Source organism: Cynocephalus volans, chromosome 5 (genome assembly GCF_027409185.1).
Source record: "Cynocephalus volans isolate mCynVol1 chromosome 5, mCynVol1.pri, whole genome shotgun sequence".
NCBI classification, from domain to species: domain Eukaryota; kingdom Metazoa; phylum Chordata; class Mammalia; order Dermoptera; family Cynocephalidae; genus Cynocephalus; species Cynocephalus volans.
Window position 1 is genome coordinate 29,037,958 of NC_084464.1, and position 15,571 is coordinate 29,053,528.

Genomic DNA, 15,571 nt, shown 5'->3' on the forward strand with positions numbered 1-15,571 from the left:
GATTTGATTTCAAATAGAAAAAAAAAAAAAAGTCATTCTGAAAATAACATTAATAACAATAATAAAGTAATTGGTTTTTTTTTTTTTTTTTAAACTTGCTCACATATATAAACGTCTTTATGGAAAACTTTCTCAATGAATCTGAAGAAAATTCTCAGAGTAGTCCTGCTAAGACCTGGCTTTTTGTGACAGATGTGGTGGAAAGACCAAAATGAATTTTAAAAGGAACATAACCTTATAAAACGGCCTAGAATTTAGGCAGGTTAGAAAGTAATTTTGCTACATTTATTTATGCTCGTTCAGTCCCCCAAACCTTTCCCACAATGTTATCGGATAAAAACTGCAGGAATATCACACAAATTATAAACTCAAGATGTGCAAATTGCAAGGTTCTTTAAAAGTTCATCTTCAAAATAAAAACACTGGACAAAAATGAGTATTTTCTCCATCCCTTTTCTCTCAGTTTCTCTGCCAACTCCGTATATGCCTTTAACTCGTTCTCAGACATCAAAGTGAAAAGTGCCTCCTGTCAGGTAGTACTTGGTGGTCATTTATTGTCACATACTAGTTCATAATTCACATTCATCCCTTTAAACCACATTGAAACTTTCAATATCTTGCTCATGAGCAACTCTGCTGAGCTGAAATGTAGTTACAGTGTTGAAAAAAAGAAAGCAACTTAGTTATTTATTGTTTTTTTTTTTTTTTCCCAAAGAGTTTAAAGTGAGATACAGTACTTGTTGAATGATAGACCAAGATGCTTGGTAATAAAGTGTGAACAGTATTTTAAGTGCTTAGAGATAGTAATATATGCTCATTTCTTCAAAATCTAATTCCTCATGTCACACTGGAATCTGAAAAAAGTGGCACCCAAGTTGTCCATAGTCATGAACTATAAATAGAGTAGAGTTAAAAGACAAAAAGATTTTGCAAAATCAATGCAAAGAGCTTCCGATGCTCTCACAGAAGGGCGGTTTGCACGTATCACTTGGGAGCGAAGTCAATGCAAGAACCTGATTGGTTTTCCTAACACTGCACAGAAACCAGTGTGGGTGTTCATTCTCTCCCCAATCCCTGCTCCCAGCCACCCCTCACCCCCACCCATGTGGGGCAATGTGAGCAGGGGGCTTCCCTGCCCACCATGACACCCTGGCGACATCACTGCACTAGCAAAGCAGAAATGAAATCCCACGTGTGGCAGTTGCTCTTTTAAAAAAAATATATATCAGTGCAGTCAGGCCCCATAGGGGGAAATATATATATATCTATATGATTCAAAGTTGCTTTTATTGTAAAATATGTTGGAGAGAAAAACGTTCTTTTAAACAGTTAGCTTTCCATCTGCCATCTGATGCCTCTCTACGATGCCCTGAAGCAGGGTTCCTGATGTGGATTTTGCATGTGTGAACCCCAGGAGGACACTGCTCTAGACCCCCAATCCCATGCTGAGAGCAAGAGAGGGAGACAGAGGGAGGCAGAGAAAAAGAGACCCTCACTCGCCGCCACGGCACCCGTGCACCCCCCACACCCCTGCAGGCCCCTTCCCACAGAACTTTCTCTTGCAACTAGTGGGAGTCAGCACCCCCTGGTGGCTTCTGGGCTGCTCGAGAAGGCAGGCGCTATGAAGCCACCTTCATGTCCACCCAGGCTGCCTGGAACCCCGACTGCCCGTGGACAAAAGCATATGCACCAGTCTCCCGCAACACACCTGCTGTAACTCTAATGACCAGGTTAGAACAGAAACCTAAAATAAGAGGATAACATGTAAATACTGTGTTATTTAGCCTACAGTACAGTAATCTGGATACAAATGGTAAGGGAGAACCACGTCTCCTGTCCCCCACCCTGCCTCTACTTGCCTACGTTAGACCGGCCTTCGATGCAAATCTTAACCTCCTGAGGAATTAGAGAAGGCTTAGGAAGAGTCAAAGGTGGTTCGTCTTCTGACTTCTCCAGTTTGCGGGTCTCCGGCGCCGACCACCTCCTCTTCCTTGTGGCCGTGGGCTTGCTGGGTTCTGTTTTGGTGAGGAAGGGCGCTGCAGGCAATCCTATTTTTTCTGGAAACTTCAGTTCGCCGTTCTCAGAAAGCATCTGGGCACTTCCCTGATTAATTCCATTTTCCTGCTCGGCATACCTGTGTCTACTGCCCGTCAGGCTGTCGGGCTTTGAGTGCTTCAGCAGGACGCTGGCGGGATCCACGGGCTGGCCCTTTTTAACAGAGCCGTTCTTCAGGTTCTTGAGGGTAAGTGAGATGCAGACGTCCCCAACTGAGAGTTTGCAACACGGCAAATCAAAGAGCTGGCTGGTTCTCTCTGGACAGCAGGACGACCAGCCCTGTCCAAACACAAAAAAAGGATACTCTACCAAAACTTCAACGCTGACCTGTGAGAAAGAGAGAGAGACAGAGAAAGGAAAAGGGAAGGCGACAAATGAAAATATTATATTCTTGTTTTATTTTACACACACACACGCACGTGCACACACGCGTACGCAGACACAGAAGCTGAGTGGAAAAAAATAAAAGTTTGCAAACCTCCCTCCCCAGTAACATACTATAAATGAGGCTCTTAACTTTCTGTGTACCTGTACTTACCTTATATAGATGCTGGGCAGACACCAGTGAAAACACTGTCCAGTGTAAAAGTCCATTCAGTATTCAAAATTTACTATTAGCTCGACAGCTAGTCTCTGTTAAAACAAGTCAATCGACCCCAGCAACAACAAAACATCTACTTAGTGTTCAGCACTCAGTGGGGCTCTGCAGGTGACTCAGAGCCCAAGGTATGCTCTTGCACTTTACCAGTGCGCTGGACAGCTGCTCTTGTCATGTATGACCGGGCTGGACACGGACCCGAGTGGAGCTGTATGTAAGCTCCACGAGGCAGCACTTGTGTGTTAATCGCCATATCCCCAGACCCAAAATGGGTGCTTGGCACAGGGGTGAAGCTTAATAAATATTTATTGGGTAAATGAATGTGTACCCTAGGCCTTGAAGGGGAGCATAATCAGTAAGGGTAGCAGGGAAGCTTTCCCAGGACTCTGAAGGATGGGCAAGATTGGGAGAGGTTTGGCATAGGACACTGCTGGTGAGAGGGCAAAACGGACACAGATGGCTCAAGTGCTTGGTCTATCCACAAGATAAAGCTCCAGGTACTCAAATCAGTCTCCGTGTTTGTTTGAAAAACAAATAATGAAAGCAAATGAAGCCTAGTAGCCTCTCAACAGCTGCCATTCTCTCCATGCCACTGTGTGTCATGCACTGTGATAAGGAAATCAGTTGGAAAAGGTAGTCCTGATCCCAAAGGAGTTCAGAATCAAGTGGGCAAAAGAGGCACATGGGTAAGAATTGCCAATCCATGCGACAGGTGCCATCACTGAGCTTTGTAGAGTGTGAAGTTGCTGGAGGGGAGAGAAGAGGGATGCGCCGGGTTGGAGAAGCGGTGAGTAAGGAAGGATTCACTGTGCTGAGTTTGCAAAAATAGTGGGGGTAGAGTAGAGGTGTGTTTGCAAGAAAAAGACATTCCCAGAAGCAAGGATCTGCGAACACAGGCAATAAGATGGTGTGTGCAAGGACCTGCAAACTGTCCACAATTTTCCATCATCATTAAAGTAGGCTGAAAGACACTTGAGGTTTTTAACAGTTCGATTCTCATGGAAATTTAGTTTCTTCAACTTTATAGGAAAAGGAAAAAGATAACAAGAAAGTAGTTTAAAATGTCAATTCAATGTCCTTTCTAGATGTAGTAGGTAATTTGGACCAAGCCTCTTGCCGAGGACAATGAAAAACTCTGAACAAAAAACACATAACGAATAAAATAAAAAACTCTGAACAATTTTTTTTTTTTTCTTATAGACCTGGACAGAAAATAAGATAGTAAAAAATTACTGGCTTAGATCAGGAATGAGTGATGGCCCAGAGATCTGAACCTGGTGTTTGGGCCCTATTTTCTCCTGAGGGCCTTTGAACATTCCAAAGTAAAACTGTTGTGAAACCAACTGTCTTTTAATAATCTAAAGAACATGGGGGACAGGGAAGTTCAGGGTACACCAAGGGAAGATGCTCTCTGGTGAACCCCACTCTTTTGGGCTGTGACCCAGAACATGGTACCTTAGAAGTATAACCAGAAGTAGACAGGCCTTTCAAAATCTGAAGCCCCAAAAAATTGGGTTAAGGTCTTGAAATAATTAGACTAATAATTACACAAATAAAAGACTGGTATTCAATAAAAAATAGGGGTGAGTCATGAGGAGACCAGACAATATGAATAAAAACTAGTAAAAACAACATGTAATAAAACTATGGCCATGGGGCCTTCTGATATAAAGTCATCAGATATAGACTTTAACTGTGCTTACAATATTTGCAAGATTAAAGACAAGCTTGAGGATTTTGGAAGAGAACTAGAATCTATTTTTAGAAGGTCCATGGACATTCTAGGATTAAAAAATAAATAAACCATGTGAAATCAAGAATGCAATGAATTTGCCAATTGAATAGACACGACTGAAGAGAGAATTAGTGAAACAGATTCTGCAATTAGAGCTTTAGAAGAAATTATAGAAAATGTTACACAGAGATGGAAAAATGGCTAATAACGAGGAGCGTAAGGAGAGACATAGAAGATACTTTGGGAAGGTTTAACAGACATAATTTGAATCCTAGGAGGTGAGAGAGATAAAGGGGCAGAGTAATACTTTAGGAGACAGTGGCTAAGAATTTTCCCAAATTGATGAAAGATAACAAGCCATGAATTCAAGAAGGCCTAACCCCAAGCAGGAATGATAGAAAGAGATCCTCACCCAGGCAGATCATAGCTAAGCTGCTATAAGCCAAAGACAGGGGAAAAAAAAAACCCAAAGCCTCCAGAACCAAAGATACATTACCTCCAGATAAGGAACAATTAAACTCACAGTTTACACCTCAACAAAAAAATGGAAGCCAGAAGACAGTGCAAAAGAAAAAGAATTGTCAATCAAGAATTCTATAGGGAGTAAAAAGATCCTTGAAGAATGAAGGCAAAATAGACATTTTCAGACAAATAGCACTTAAGAAATTCACCACCAACAGATCTGCACTACAGAAAATACCAGAGTATTCTTTAGGTAGGAAGAAAATCTATGTAGAAGTTTGCAGGTGGAGGGGGAGAAAGAAGAGCAATACGAATGGCCAGATATACAGGCAAATCAAAATGAATATTACACACATACAGACACACACACAAACACATAAAGAACTGAAATACAACCCCAAATTTTAAAAAGCAGTATATTTCCATGAAATTTGCATGGATTGTGGCTTTTCTACTTAACTTTCTTGATCTTCTTTGGTAACTGATTGGCCTAGGTCTAGACACACGTGTAGAATGACAGTCTTTATGGGATCTATAGAAGACAGACGTGTTTTTAGAAGGGATAACTAAAGTGAATTTATATGGAAGCCTATTTCTATTGCGTGTGTGTAAGCATGAGTCTACGCATGTGCATATTATTTGAGGGGAAATTCCACTGTTCTGGGCTATTTTAATAATGTAAAGAGAGCTAAATTTTTTTTTTTTTTTTTTTTTTGTCTTTTTCGTGACCGGCACTCAGCCAGTGAGTGCACCGGCCATTCCTATCTAGGATCGAACCCGCGGCGGGAGCGTCGCCGCACTCCCAGCACCGCACTCTCCCAAGTGCGCCACAGGCTCGGCCCTGAGAGCTAAATTTTTTTGAGTGCCTACTGCTGGTCAAACACTCAGGTACCTACTTTACATAGCATAATTTTGTTTAATGCTCACAATATATTAGTGAGACCAGTATTGCTGTTCCAATTTTAGAAATTTTACAAATAGTCTCAGAGAGATCTGTTCAATGTCATAGCTATTAGCTCAAGGAATTGGGATTTAATCCATCATTGGTCCCCAAACCCATTATCTTTTTCCTATGCCTCCTGATCTCTGTCCCTGTGGCCAAAGATATTACTATACCACCAAAAGAGATGAGCTTAACATTTCCACTACCCCCAACAATGGTGAATATTACTTGAAACAAATAAGATCCAATAGCATAAGCTCATGGATTTGTTTAATGGTAGAGAAAATAATGATCTAGGATCTGTCTTACATCTTACTCATACAATTCTAGTCACTCTATATAAGTGTGTGACGAGGCTGATGTTCAATTTCAAAATGGCATTTATATCACACATATCCATGGGCATATGTACACATAGAAATAAATGTACTTACAGGTTACAGTATCGGATGGGGATGCCCACTGTGTTCTAAGTGGGAGGACCAATCTGCAACTGGCCTCACAGAGCCTCTCCCAAACCTCTTAGACCATTAACAACGCAAGCTGAGCAGAGAGAACACATTCTAGTTCAAGTGGGGATGGTTTAGCTGCTTTTCCAAGTCACAAAACAAAGTTCTCACGTGCAAATATCTCATAAGGATCTCTACCAGACTCACTGGTTGCTTATTCCTGCTCAACCCCAGTCAGAAGCAATGCCATGTTCACAATGCTAGAAGCCCTATTTCCAAACACATCAGCTTCCTTTGGAACTCTGCATGTTTTTGGATGATTCCCTGCTCTTGGGCACAGTCTGGGTCGTGTCCTGTAAGACAGTCTGACACCTACCAATGGACAGGTCCTTGGTCTGTGAGCCATATTATACACACTCCTCGGAGCAGCTGATATTTCATTTTCCAAAAATAATATCTACTGTATACTCATAGGTAAATCTATATGAAGATTTTCATGTTACCAACTATTTGTAGACTCGTTAAGAAGAAATGTCTTCAAGGCCTTTTAACAGCTAACATAATTGAGTAGTCTAAGAGCTATGATATAGATGTATATGCTTACTATTAAAGACACCGTAATGTTTTTGGACACCTTAGAAGTCCAAAGACAGGCCTTTAGAATTAAATGCTGTGATGTAGTCTATAGCTAGAACAGCCTACCTAAGGAATCATGATAGAAAAATGATGGGGAAAGAGAAGAATATTTGAGACGTGTACTGCAAAGAGCTGATGTAAGTGGAATTTATTATAACCGGGATAGGTTTGAGAGATTCTTCTCCATCACTTCAAAGGTTTGACTTTGGTCCCTTCTGCCTAAATTCTGGATATACCTCCTCCCAAAAGAACTGTGCTGTCCTGGGAAAAGATGCTACCACCAGACATGCTCAGCTGGTTTTATGCAGGCCAAGTTAGGAGGGAAAGTTAATTCAGATAATCTGATCATTGTAGGCAGCAGATTGGATAGCTAGCTCAGGCCAAATGCTGTTTTTCTGCTCACTAATTACCTAGCCTGAACTATCTAATGTCCTTTTTTCTACTGGTCTGAATGTATGTAAACTAAAGTAAATTTTTCCTTTTCTTTGGTGAAAGTTAAAGTCTTGTCTAACAGATCTCAAATAAATACACTCAAGTATTCATAACAAATCTATTTTTACTTGATAATAGGTTTGTCGTAAGGACATAAACATTCTTAAAGGTTAGCTGATCATTAACAGTTAATGATGAAATCCCACTGATTTTTTTTTTTTTTTTTTCCAGTGAGAATACATAAGGTGAAGTCTGTCTGCTTGAAATTCTCCTGGAGAGGAGCATTATCTACCTGAACGTGTGCTGTGAATGCCGCCAGGGCCTGTTTTGAACATGAAACAGAGACCAGAGACGGTGTGATTTTGTGACATGATGTCACCTTCAACTGAAACAATGAGTCTGTGAATTCCTTGAATTTGAGACCCATGTGGGTCTTCCCTATGGTGCTGAGAGCTTCAAAACATTATTGACCGAGCATTCATTATGATACACTCCAGGTTTTGCAATGTTTTTAAAGTTCAGTAAGTGCACACTGAGCACTGCAGAAGAGTACCTACTGTTTAAGACCTAGTCTTTGGCCTTCCACCCGGAGACAGAACATACATGGAAAACAAGCAACTTTACAAGGGTGTATTTGGACCCCGGCTTCCATTTTACCTGATGATGTCTCATTGGCAACTCAAACTTAACGTGATCAAAACAGATGCCCTGATATGCCCCTGCCCGGTGGCATGTCCCAGGTTCTTCCTCATCCCCATAAATGGTATCTCTGTTCTTTCGGTTCTTCACGTCAAGGGCCTGGGGAATCACACTTTACTCCCCACTCTCTCTCTCTCTCTCTCTCTCTCTCTCTCTCTCTCTCTCTCTCTCTCTCTCTCTCTCTCTCTCTCTCTCTCTCTCTCTCTCGTATCGCATGCATCCAAATCATAAGCAAATGCTGTCGGTTCCTCTTACAAATATGTCTAGAATGACACAATTTCTCACTACCTCTGCCACCACTGTCCTGGCCAAGTCAAGATCTCACTTGGAGTAAAGGTCGCCACGAACAAGCCTGATGTGATCTGCATCCCACCCCCTACTCACTGCACTGTGGTCACACCGTCTGCTCCAGGCCTGAGCATTCCCTCCATTTGGAATCCTCTGTGGCTCGAGTACTGCTGCCCCCCACTCTCCTTCTCAGAGAGAGCTTACCTGACCACCCTATTTAAATAACAACACTCTGTCCCTAATTTCCTTATTCTCTTTATGCTGCTTTATTTTTCTCCCATAGCACTTCTTACGTTTCGATGCAGTTTTTTTTTTTTTTTAACTTGCTTGCATATTTGTCTGTTTCATCTCTTCCCCCAAACTCATTGTTCTATCCCCAGAGTCTAGGATGCTTCCTGCCATGTAATAAGTGCTCACTAAAAGTCTGCAGGAACAAATAGTTCCGTGTTAGACTTCCATTCAGAGAAACATTGCTGTGGCCAACAGAAACAGGTCAATGTTTAAACATGGAGAGGCTCTGCCTGTCCTTGTATCTTTCCACCCGCTGGGAGTAAACACATGGGCATATAGTCCTCCGCAGAGAGATGTTCCCCAGGGTCTGGCTCACCCTGAAACAGGCAGCTTTCTGGGCTGAACCACAGCTGCCCTACTCAGTGCTCCCCTGTCAGACGCTGAGCCCGGCATGATTTCATTGAATCCCACTCGGTTACTTTCTCTCCACTCTTGCTCCTTCAGCTGTGCTAATTCACTTTATGATCTTGCCGGGGTTCCAAATGTTTTTCCAGGATGGTCTCTGATTAAACCCCAGTGAAAATAAATTTGTGGGAGCAGTACCGTGTACAATCAAAGCATATTATGTAACTCCTGGCAGCTTGTCAGAGCCCATTTTTTTCATCCCATAAATACATCCTTTTGCAAACACTTTAAGCAGTGTGTAGGACAAAATGGAGCACAGATATTTGTCTTTCATCTCTGGGTGCCCTGTAGCCAGTACCTCTCATTTTCAGGGGCAGATCACCTCCCATCGTCCTCCACCCTTCCCACACTCCTCCTGCTCCTGCACTCCTCTGCACGCCCATTTCCTCCCCACTGCTGTTAGGAGAACAATCTGTCTACCCCTCCCCCTGCAGCCCCTAAACCAACTCCTCTAACACCATCACTTCCATTCTAGATGGAGGAACCAAGACAGGGAGGCAACACAGCTTCACTTTTGGGCTGGTAATTATTCCATGTCACTTTCAAAGTCTGGCTAACAACTAGCTTTTAAGATCATTTTTAGCTCTTCTGTGTGAAAGCTCAATAAAATTCCTTTCAGTACTTAATCAATAACTACCGTCTCTAAACACTGCATGCACACATATGTGTTTACCCTGTTTGATTGTATATTTCAATCTTAGATTAGTGCCATGCCTATATGCACACATATGTACATATCACCAAAAACAAGACAGAAAGAAAACAAAGTGTCTATTGTTTAAATATACCTCCCTTTTCCTTCACAAGAATCACTGTTTTCACAAGTGTGAAGGGCATTTGTTTTACAAAACATTTTTGTGTGACACTATCCCAGATATACAAATCTGCCTTTAATAGGGAGTAATGAAATCTCTCAGAAGCTGGGGTTTCAGTGAATGTCTTGCTTTTGGCAAAATTCTTAAACTGGGAATTCCTAACTTTGCCAGGGAAATTCTTGATCCTGTTTTACCTGTAGAGGAAAGCCAATCTGCTTTCCTTGAAGTCTAGTTTGCATGACTATGTTCACGACATGAAGAAAATCAGAAAACCGTGTAGCCGTGATTAAGGGGACAAGCGAGAGACCCATCTATTTCGATGTTTAAAAATCATTAATAAAAACACTCAAAACTCTTCAGTTGAGTGTAAGAATGTCTGTGAGTTTTCTATTTAAAGCATTTAACCATGCTGATGCTAAGCCTGACTTAGTCTTTGGTGGAAGTGTTTCAGGGCTGCTCAGTAGCAGCAGTGACACCTCTAAACGCAAAACCCAAATTAAAAGTTGGGTTCTTCTCACACACTGGAGCATGGTTCACTGGGCTCCCTTGCAGGGATGGCCCGTTAGGAGGCTCAGGGCTGGCCAGGAAGGACACTGCCCAACAGGTGACCAGACAGCTCTGATGCTGCAGCTCCCAGGCACACAGATTCTATCCCACTTGTCCTCCTCCATTGGGGTCTTAAAATTTGTACCCTGAAGAACAGCAGCATAATATTCAGCTCAAAAAAGAAAAGAGCTATCAAAGCCACAAAAAGACATGGAGGGACCTGAAATGCCTACTGGTGAGTGAAAGAAGCCAACCTGAAAAGGCTGCATACCACAGGATTTGTATAGGACGTTCTGGAAAAGGCAAAACTATGGAGGCAGTAAAACATTGGTGGTTGCCAGGGGTTTGAGGCAGGCTGTCGGGAGAGAAACAGGTAAAGCATAAAGGATTTTTAGGATGGTAGAACTAGTCTGCATGATGCTGTAATGCTGGGTACTTGACATCATATATTTATCAAAACCCACAGAATGTACAACACAGTAAACCCAAATGTAAACTATGGACTTTAGTTAACAATAATGTGTCAATATTGGCAGACCGATTGTAACACATGCGTTACACTAATGCAAGATTTTAACAATAGGGGAAACTGCATGTGTGTGAGAACCCTCTCCACTTTCTGCTCAATTTTTTGTAAGCCTAAAGCTGCTTTAGACAAAAAAGTATATTCATTTTAAATAAAAAGCTATAAACAACAGCAATCTGAGAGCATCTGCTTTGAAAATACTTATAAGATCACCCAGTTGGGAGCACTTACATAACACAAAGGTTAAAGGAGAGCATTTTTCTTCCTCTTTCTGTTTTTTTGTTTTTTTGGAGGGGTACACAGACACACAAATGAAAATGTAGTTTGATATAGTTTCTCTGTTAGAGCCTTTCTGGCATCAGTACTGATAAGGAGGTTTATTACCAACAACTGGGGCACAGGCCCAGGGCTGGGCTTTTCACACAGAGCAGTCACTATTTTTTTATACATTAGGATTCATTTCCACCAAGCCCCGCATGTTCAACATTGGCAAGTAGGTTTGCTTTGGCCTTGGCTATTTTTAGGCACCCACTAATCCATTCAATGCATGGAACTCCCACTGATGACTCACAGTCCACAGCAGTCCAATTAAAAAATAGTGAGATTAGAGAAGAAAAGCCTTCAGTAGACATGCAGTAAATACATCATTATAACATGCTGCACAAGCACGCACACGCACACGCACACGCACACACCAGGACAGTCGGGAGAAGAAAATGGCACTGAATATTAAAGAGCCCCCAAGTAAGTCAGGGAAGCAGTCACTTCGGGAGGATCTGGAAAGTGACAGACAGCTCTAATAACAAGTGGAAAGCAGTCAAGGGAAGTGTCAGCTCAGAGCACTTTACAAATATGTTTTACGACAACTCTGCTGAGCAAATCCTGGGTACTCTTCAGAAAAGTTGAACGTAGGGAGACAGAGGGACGGGGAGGCTGTTCACAAGATACGACACTGTTGGAAAGCAGAAGCCAAAGGCTCCTAGGTGGGGCCATCCCCAGCAAGGGCTCTCCCCCAACCACCTCACTGCAGAAGGCGAGCTCCTGAGCCCGTTTCTGTGTCAGTTATCTTGCTGATCTGGGGATGGGACCACCAATCCATTTCGCAAGTCCAACTCAAATCTGGAGAAAAACAGGTTGTATATGTGTACACAGGCCAGCAGAGGTTATTTAGCCTTCCTACAGATAATTAGTAACGGAGTTCCAAGAATATAGGCGGGATAAAAACGGTTTGTGCGCTCACTGGAAAAGTTCAGCCTTCTTTCTAGGCTTTAATAGTCTGTCTCTCCTTCCATAAACTCTTTTTAGAGCCTTTTAAAAAATTTTTCAGAAGGGAACCGTTCTCTTCTCAGGTCCCAAGTCACCTACATCTACATTATACAAGGTCCCAATGCCACTGAGTGGTGGAGGGGGATTCAGACTTAGATCATTTTGGCTCTAGGTCCCACATTTTCCTAGCAGCTAACCTGCTTTCTGTCCCGGGACATGGTGTGACACCCCCTCCTTCTTTGGAGTTGCCCTGGCTTCCACGCTGATGCAGACTTACGGCCTCAAATCTGGAGAATGTTAAGTGGATTATATCTGGAAGTAAGGTTCAAGGGACAGGGTTCTATTGTCCTTTGGGGCTCTCTACCTGCAGGAGATGGAGGCTTCCTGCTGTGCACACGGTGATTAACAACAAAGCCTGGAATGCCCTTTACTCCTCCCCCAGCACTGGGTGGAGGGACTCTGAATGCAAAAAAAGCTCTGCCTGTGCAGAGATGCACTGTACTGGGTATGGCAAAGCCACGGGGATGGTGATGAATATGGGAAAGCGTTTTTCTCCTATACTGCTACTGCCTCACGCATCTAAAGCAGCAGCCAGGATAACACTGGAGGCATCTATCCGCAATAATAATCAGGAATTCAGCACCTAAAAATAATCATCAAGCTAACAAACAAAAAAACAACTCCTCAGTGTTATATGGGATGGCTTTAGCTCCTACTTTGTCTATGTGCTGATTAGTCTGAGGTCCATAAATCTTCCCCATGATGCCCCCTTGGGTTTTGGTTAGCCAGTGCCGATACATTTTACAAGGGCTGTTCAGGAAGGTAGAAACACAAAGGATTAAAAACCAAGGAGTTCCAAGAGATGACCTCGTATAAGGAACTGTCCGTGTGTTTTAGAGATGAGAGGCTCTGCAGCTCAGAGGTGAGACAGCATGTCCTGCCATAGACCCAAAGCCAGCCGGCTCTCCCCTCCCCCAACCACCCTGCTTTCACTGGGAATGACCTGGGAGGTTTTATGAGGTCGGGCATCATTGTGACTCTGTATTCAAGCAGGATTTATGCCTAGGGTCACAGAGCCACCCATCATGTTAAAAGCCTTCCCTTTTTTCACAATTTCCCCATCACATTGGTGATTTTGCTGATTAAGTTCAAAAGTTTGCACATTTCTACACTTCCCTGTGGATGCAAGTGTAAGCGATTTCTGACCAATTGAGAAGACCCGGACGATTCTTCAGGCCAGGGGAGAAAACTCAGGGAGACACTGACGATGCAGCCCTTGGATCCTCAATTTAAGTCCAGACATTAGTTCTCTCCCTCCCTTTCCCTGCCCCTCTTGCTTTCTCTCTCTGACTCTACTGATTCTGAACCTGTTACTTGTGGCAAACACAGCTGGTGGAGTATTTTAGCTATGATGATGTCAGCCGATTTCTGATAGGCTTCTCGGCAAAGTGACAAACCATTGGTTGCGTCAGGACCTTGCACTTGTTTCTACAGCATGAAACCCAAGCCGTCTTTTTAGCAGCCCACACCCCTCCTGCCTGCCTGTCTTTGCAGAAGCCCTTCCTGCATGCAGCACGGCCACCAGGGGCCACCCCGACAGACCTATGAACAGGCCCTGACAAACATTCCACCTGCTAATTTGCACCTTGGCTGACTGCAAAGAGACTGGTTATGGGAAAGAGATGAGAGCAGAGCTCTCACATGGAAACCAGTTTCTCTATCATTTAAGCTTTCATTTTGCAAAGTTTTGAGCAGGAGAAAACACACTTAGATTCTTCCTCTCCAAGAACTGAAGAGGGCTGAGGAGCTCTCCTAGACTGTGCTCTGCTGCGAGGCTGCTGGGGCCCTGCAGGGGCAGCCCAGAGCTAAAGTGGCTGTCTTTATTCTCAAGACATGCTGGTCAGGAACCAGTAGCATTTCAAAACCAAACTTCTTCCCGTGCCTACCTCTGTTCACAATAATATTCTAAGGATTCAAAGTACTGTGAAAAACACAATTACTCTTCATTTTTGTTTACTTTCCATGCTCCACCTGGGGTCTCTGAAGAGTCAACTTTGCTCAAGTCGACCAGTCTTCTTTCTCTGAGTACCCACCCCTTATTTCATATAAGAAGTGAGTGGCCACTACAGATGGGCAGTGAGTTCTAAATCACTATGCCACTTAAAAAAAAAAATCCTGAGTTTTGCTTTTTTTTTTTTTTGAATCAGAAATTCTGAGAGGTCTTCCTTGGGCCTTACCAAAGACTAAGCCTACAGTGATATTTCACCGTAAATAAGAAAAGCATTTGGGGCTAAAAGCTCTAGGCTATGCAGGCCCCCTGATGTTCTCCAAGACCCCAAAGCCAATCATTCCCAAGAGGGTCTGGAAAGCACTTTGGAACAGTGATCTTTTGCCTTCTTCATTTGAACTTATAAAAAAATGCTCAAAGCAATTCAAACCATTAATGAGTTTCTTTTTGCTTGTTTTATTTTCTTCGCATGTCCCAAATATCAGCTATTCCATGACTATTTTCAACTCAGACCTGAAGGAGGCTCTGTCCCGTTTGAGTGTTGCAAAGTCCTGGAAGGGAACATTTCCAGAGAGGGGGTTCTTCAGCCAGGACATTCCCAGCTGGGGGCCAAACCTGTTTGACTCCCAGCAACTTGGGCAGTGAAATTGCTGTTTCATGTAAATGGGCCGTGGAATAAATGCGGGAAAGTGATTTTAAGAGACTGGGAAAGGGTGGACTGAAGGAACCCATGGAAATTAAAAGAGGATTAATCATATGTCTAGTTTTTAACATGACTCAGCTTGGCTGCATCTGATTTCCCATAAGCCGAGAAGGTCACCTGGGAAAACCCTGACTTTTCATTCCATTAACCATGCTTTGTATTTTCTATATTTTCTGATGCTTTCACATTGCAGGGCCTTGCTGACCCTGGAGTGACTGTCTCTCCTAGGATTAGCTAATTCCTAGACATAACAAACAACCCACCTGGGTGCATACCTTTCACATGCAAACAAACAAATCCAGAGCCCATCCCCCAACCACCAATTTTATTGTTCTATCATATTCTGGGCCACTATTCACCTGTCCTCATCAGTGCAGGAACAGCTACCAGGCAACTAGAGACAAGCCCTGTGCACCAGAGCCCACCAAAATTATTCACAGTAGCCAATCCTACGTCTGAGTACCCTGCCTTCCCTGTTCCTTCCTGTGGGAACCACGATAAAGGCTCTTGCCCCTGTCTTTCCCTTGCTCCTGCTGCCTCCTGACCGATCCTGGTGCTTTCCCATGTGCCCCCATGGCGTGGCGAGCCCCCTCCTCTTGGCATTTGCGAGAACCACCACCTATCTTTTCAATGCAGTCGTCTCCTGATCTGTTGGCCTTACCATACCTGAATAATAATAAAACGTGTATTTTAGAACATGGATATTGGAATGGG

At 43.1% G+C, this 15,571-nt stretch overlaps 1 protein-coding gene across 1 annotated transcript in view; it reads right to left on the bottom strand.

Moving 5' to 3' along the window:
- Positions 1-263: 263 nt before the first annotated feature.
- ATXN1 (ataxin 1) overlaps positions 264-15,571 on the bottom strand; it is a 367,481-nt gene continuing 352,173 nt past the window's right edge. Inside the window, 1 exon segment of the mRNA XM_063097390.1 lies at positions 264-2,382. Coding sequence (XP_062953460.1) covers positions 1,852-2,382 — 531 coding nt within the window. The 3' untranslated portion in view covers positions 264-1,851.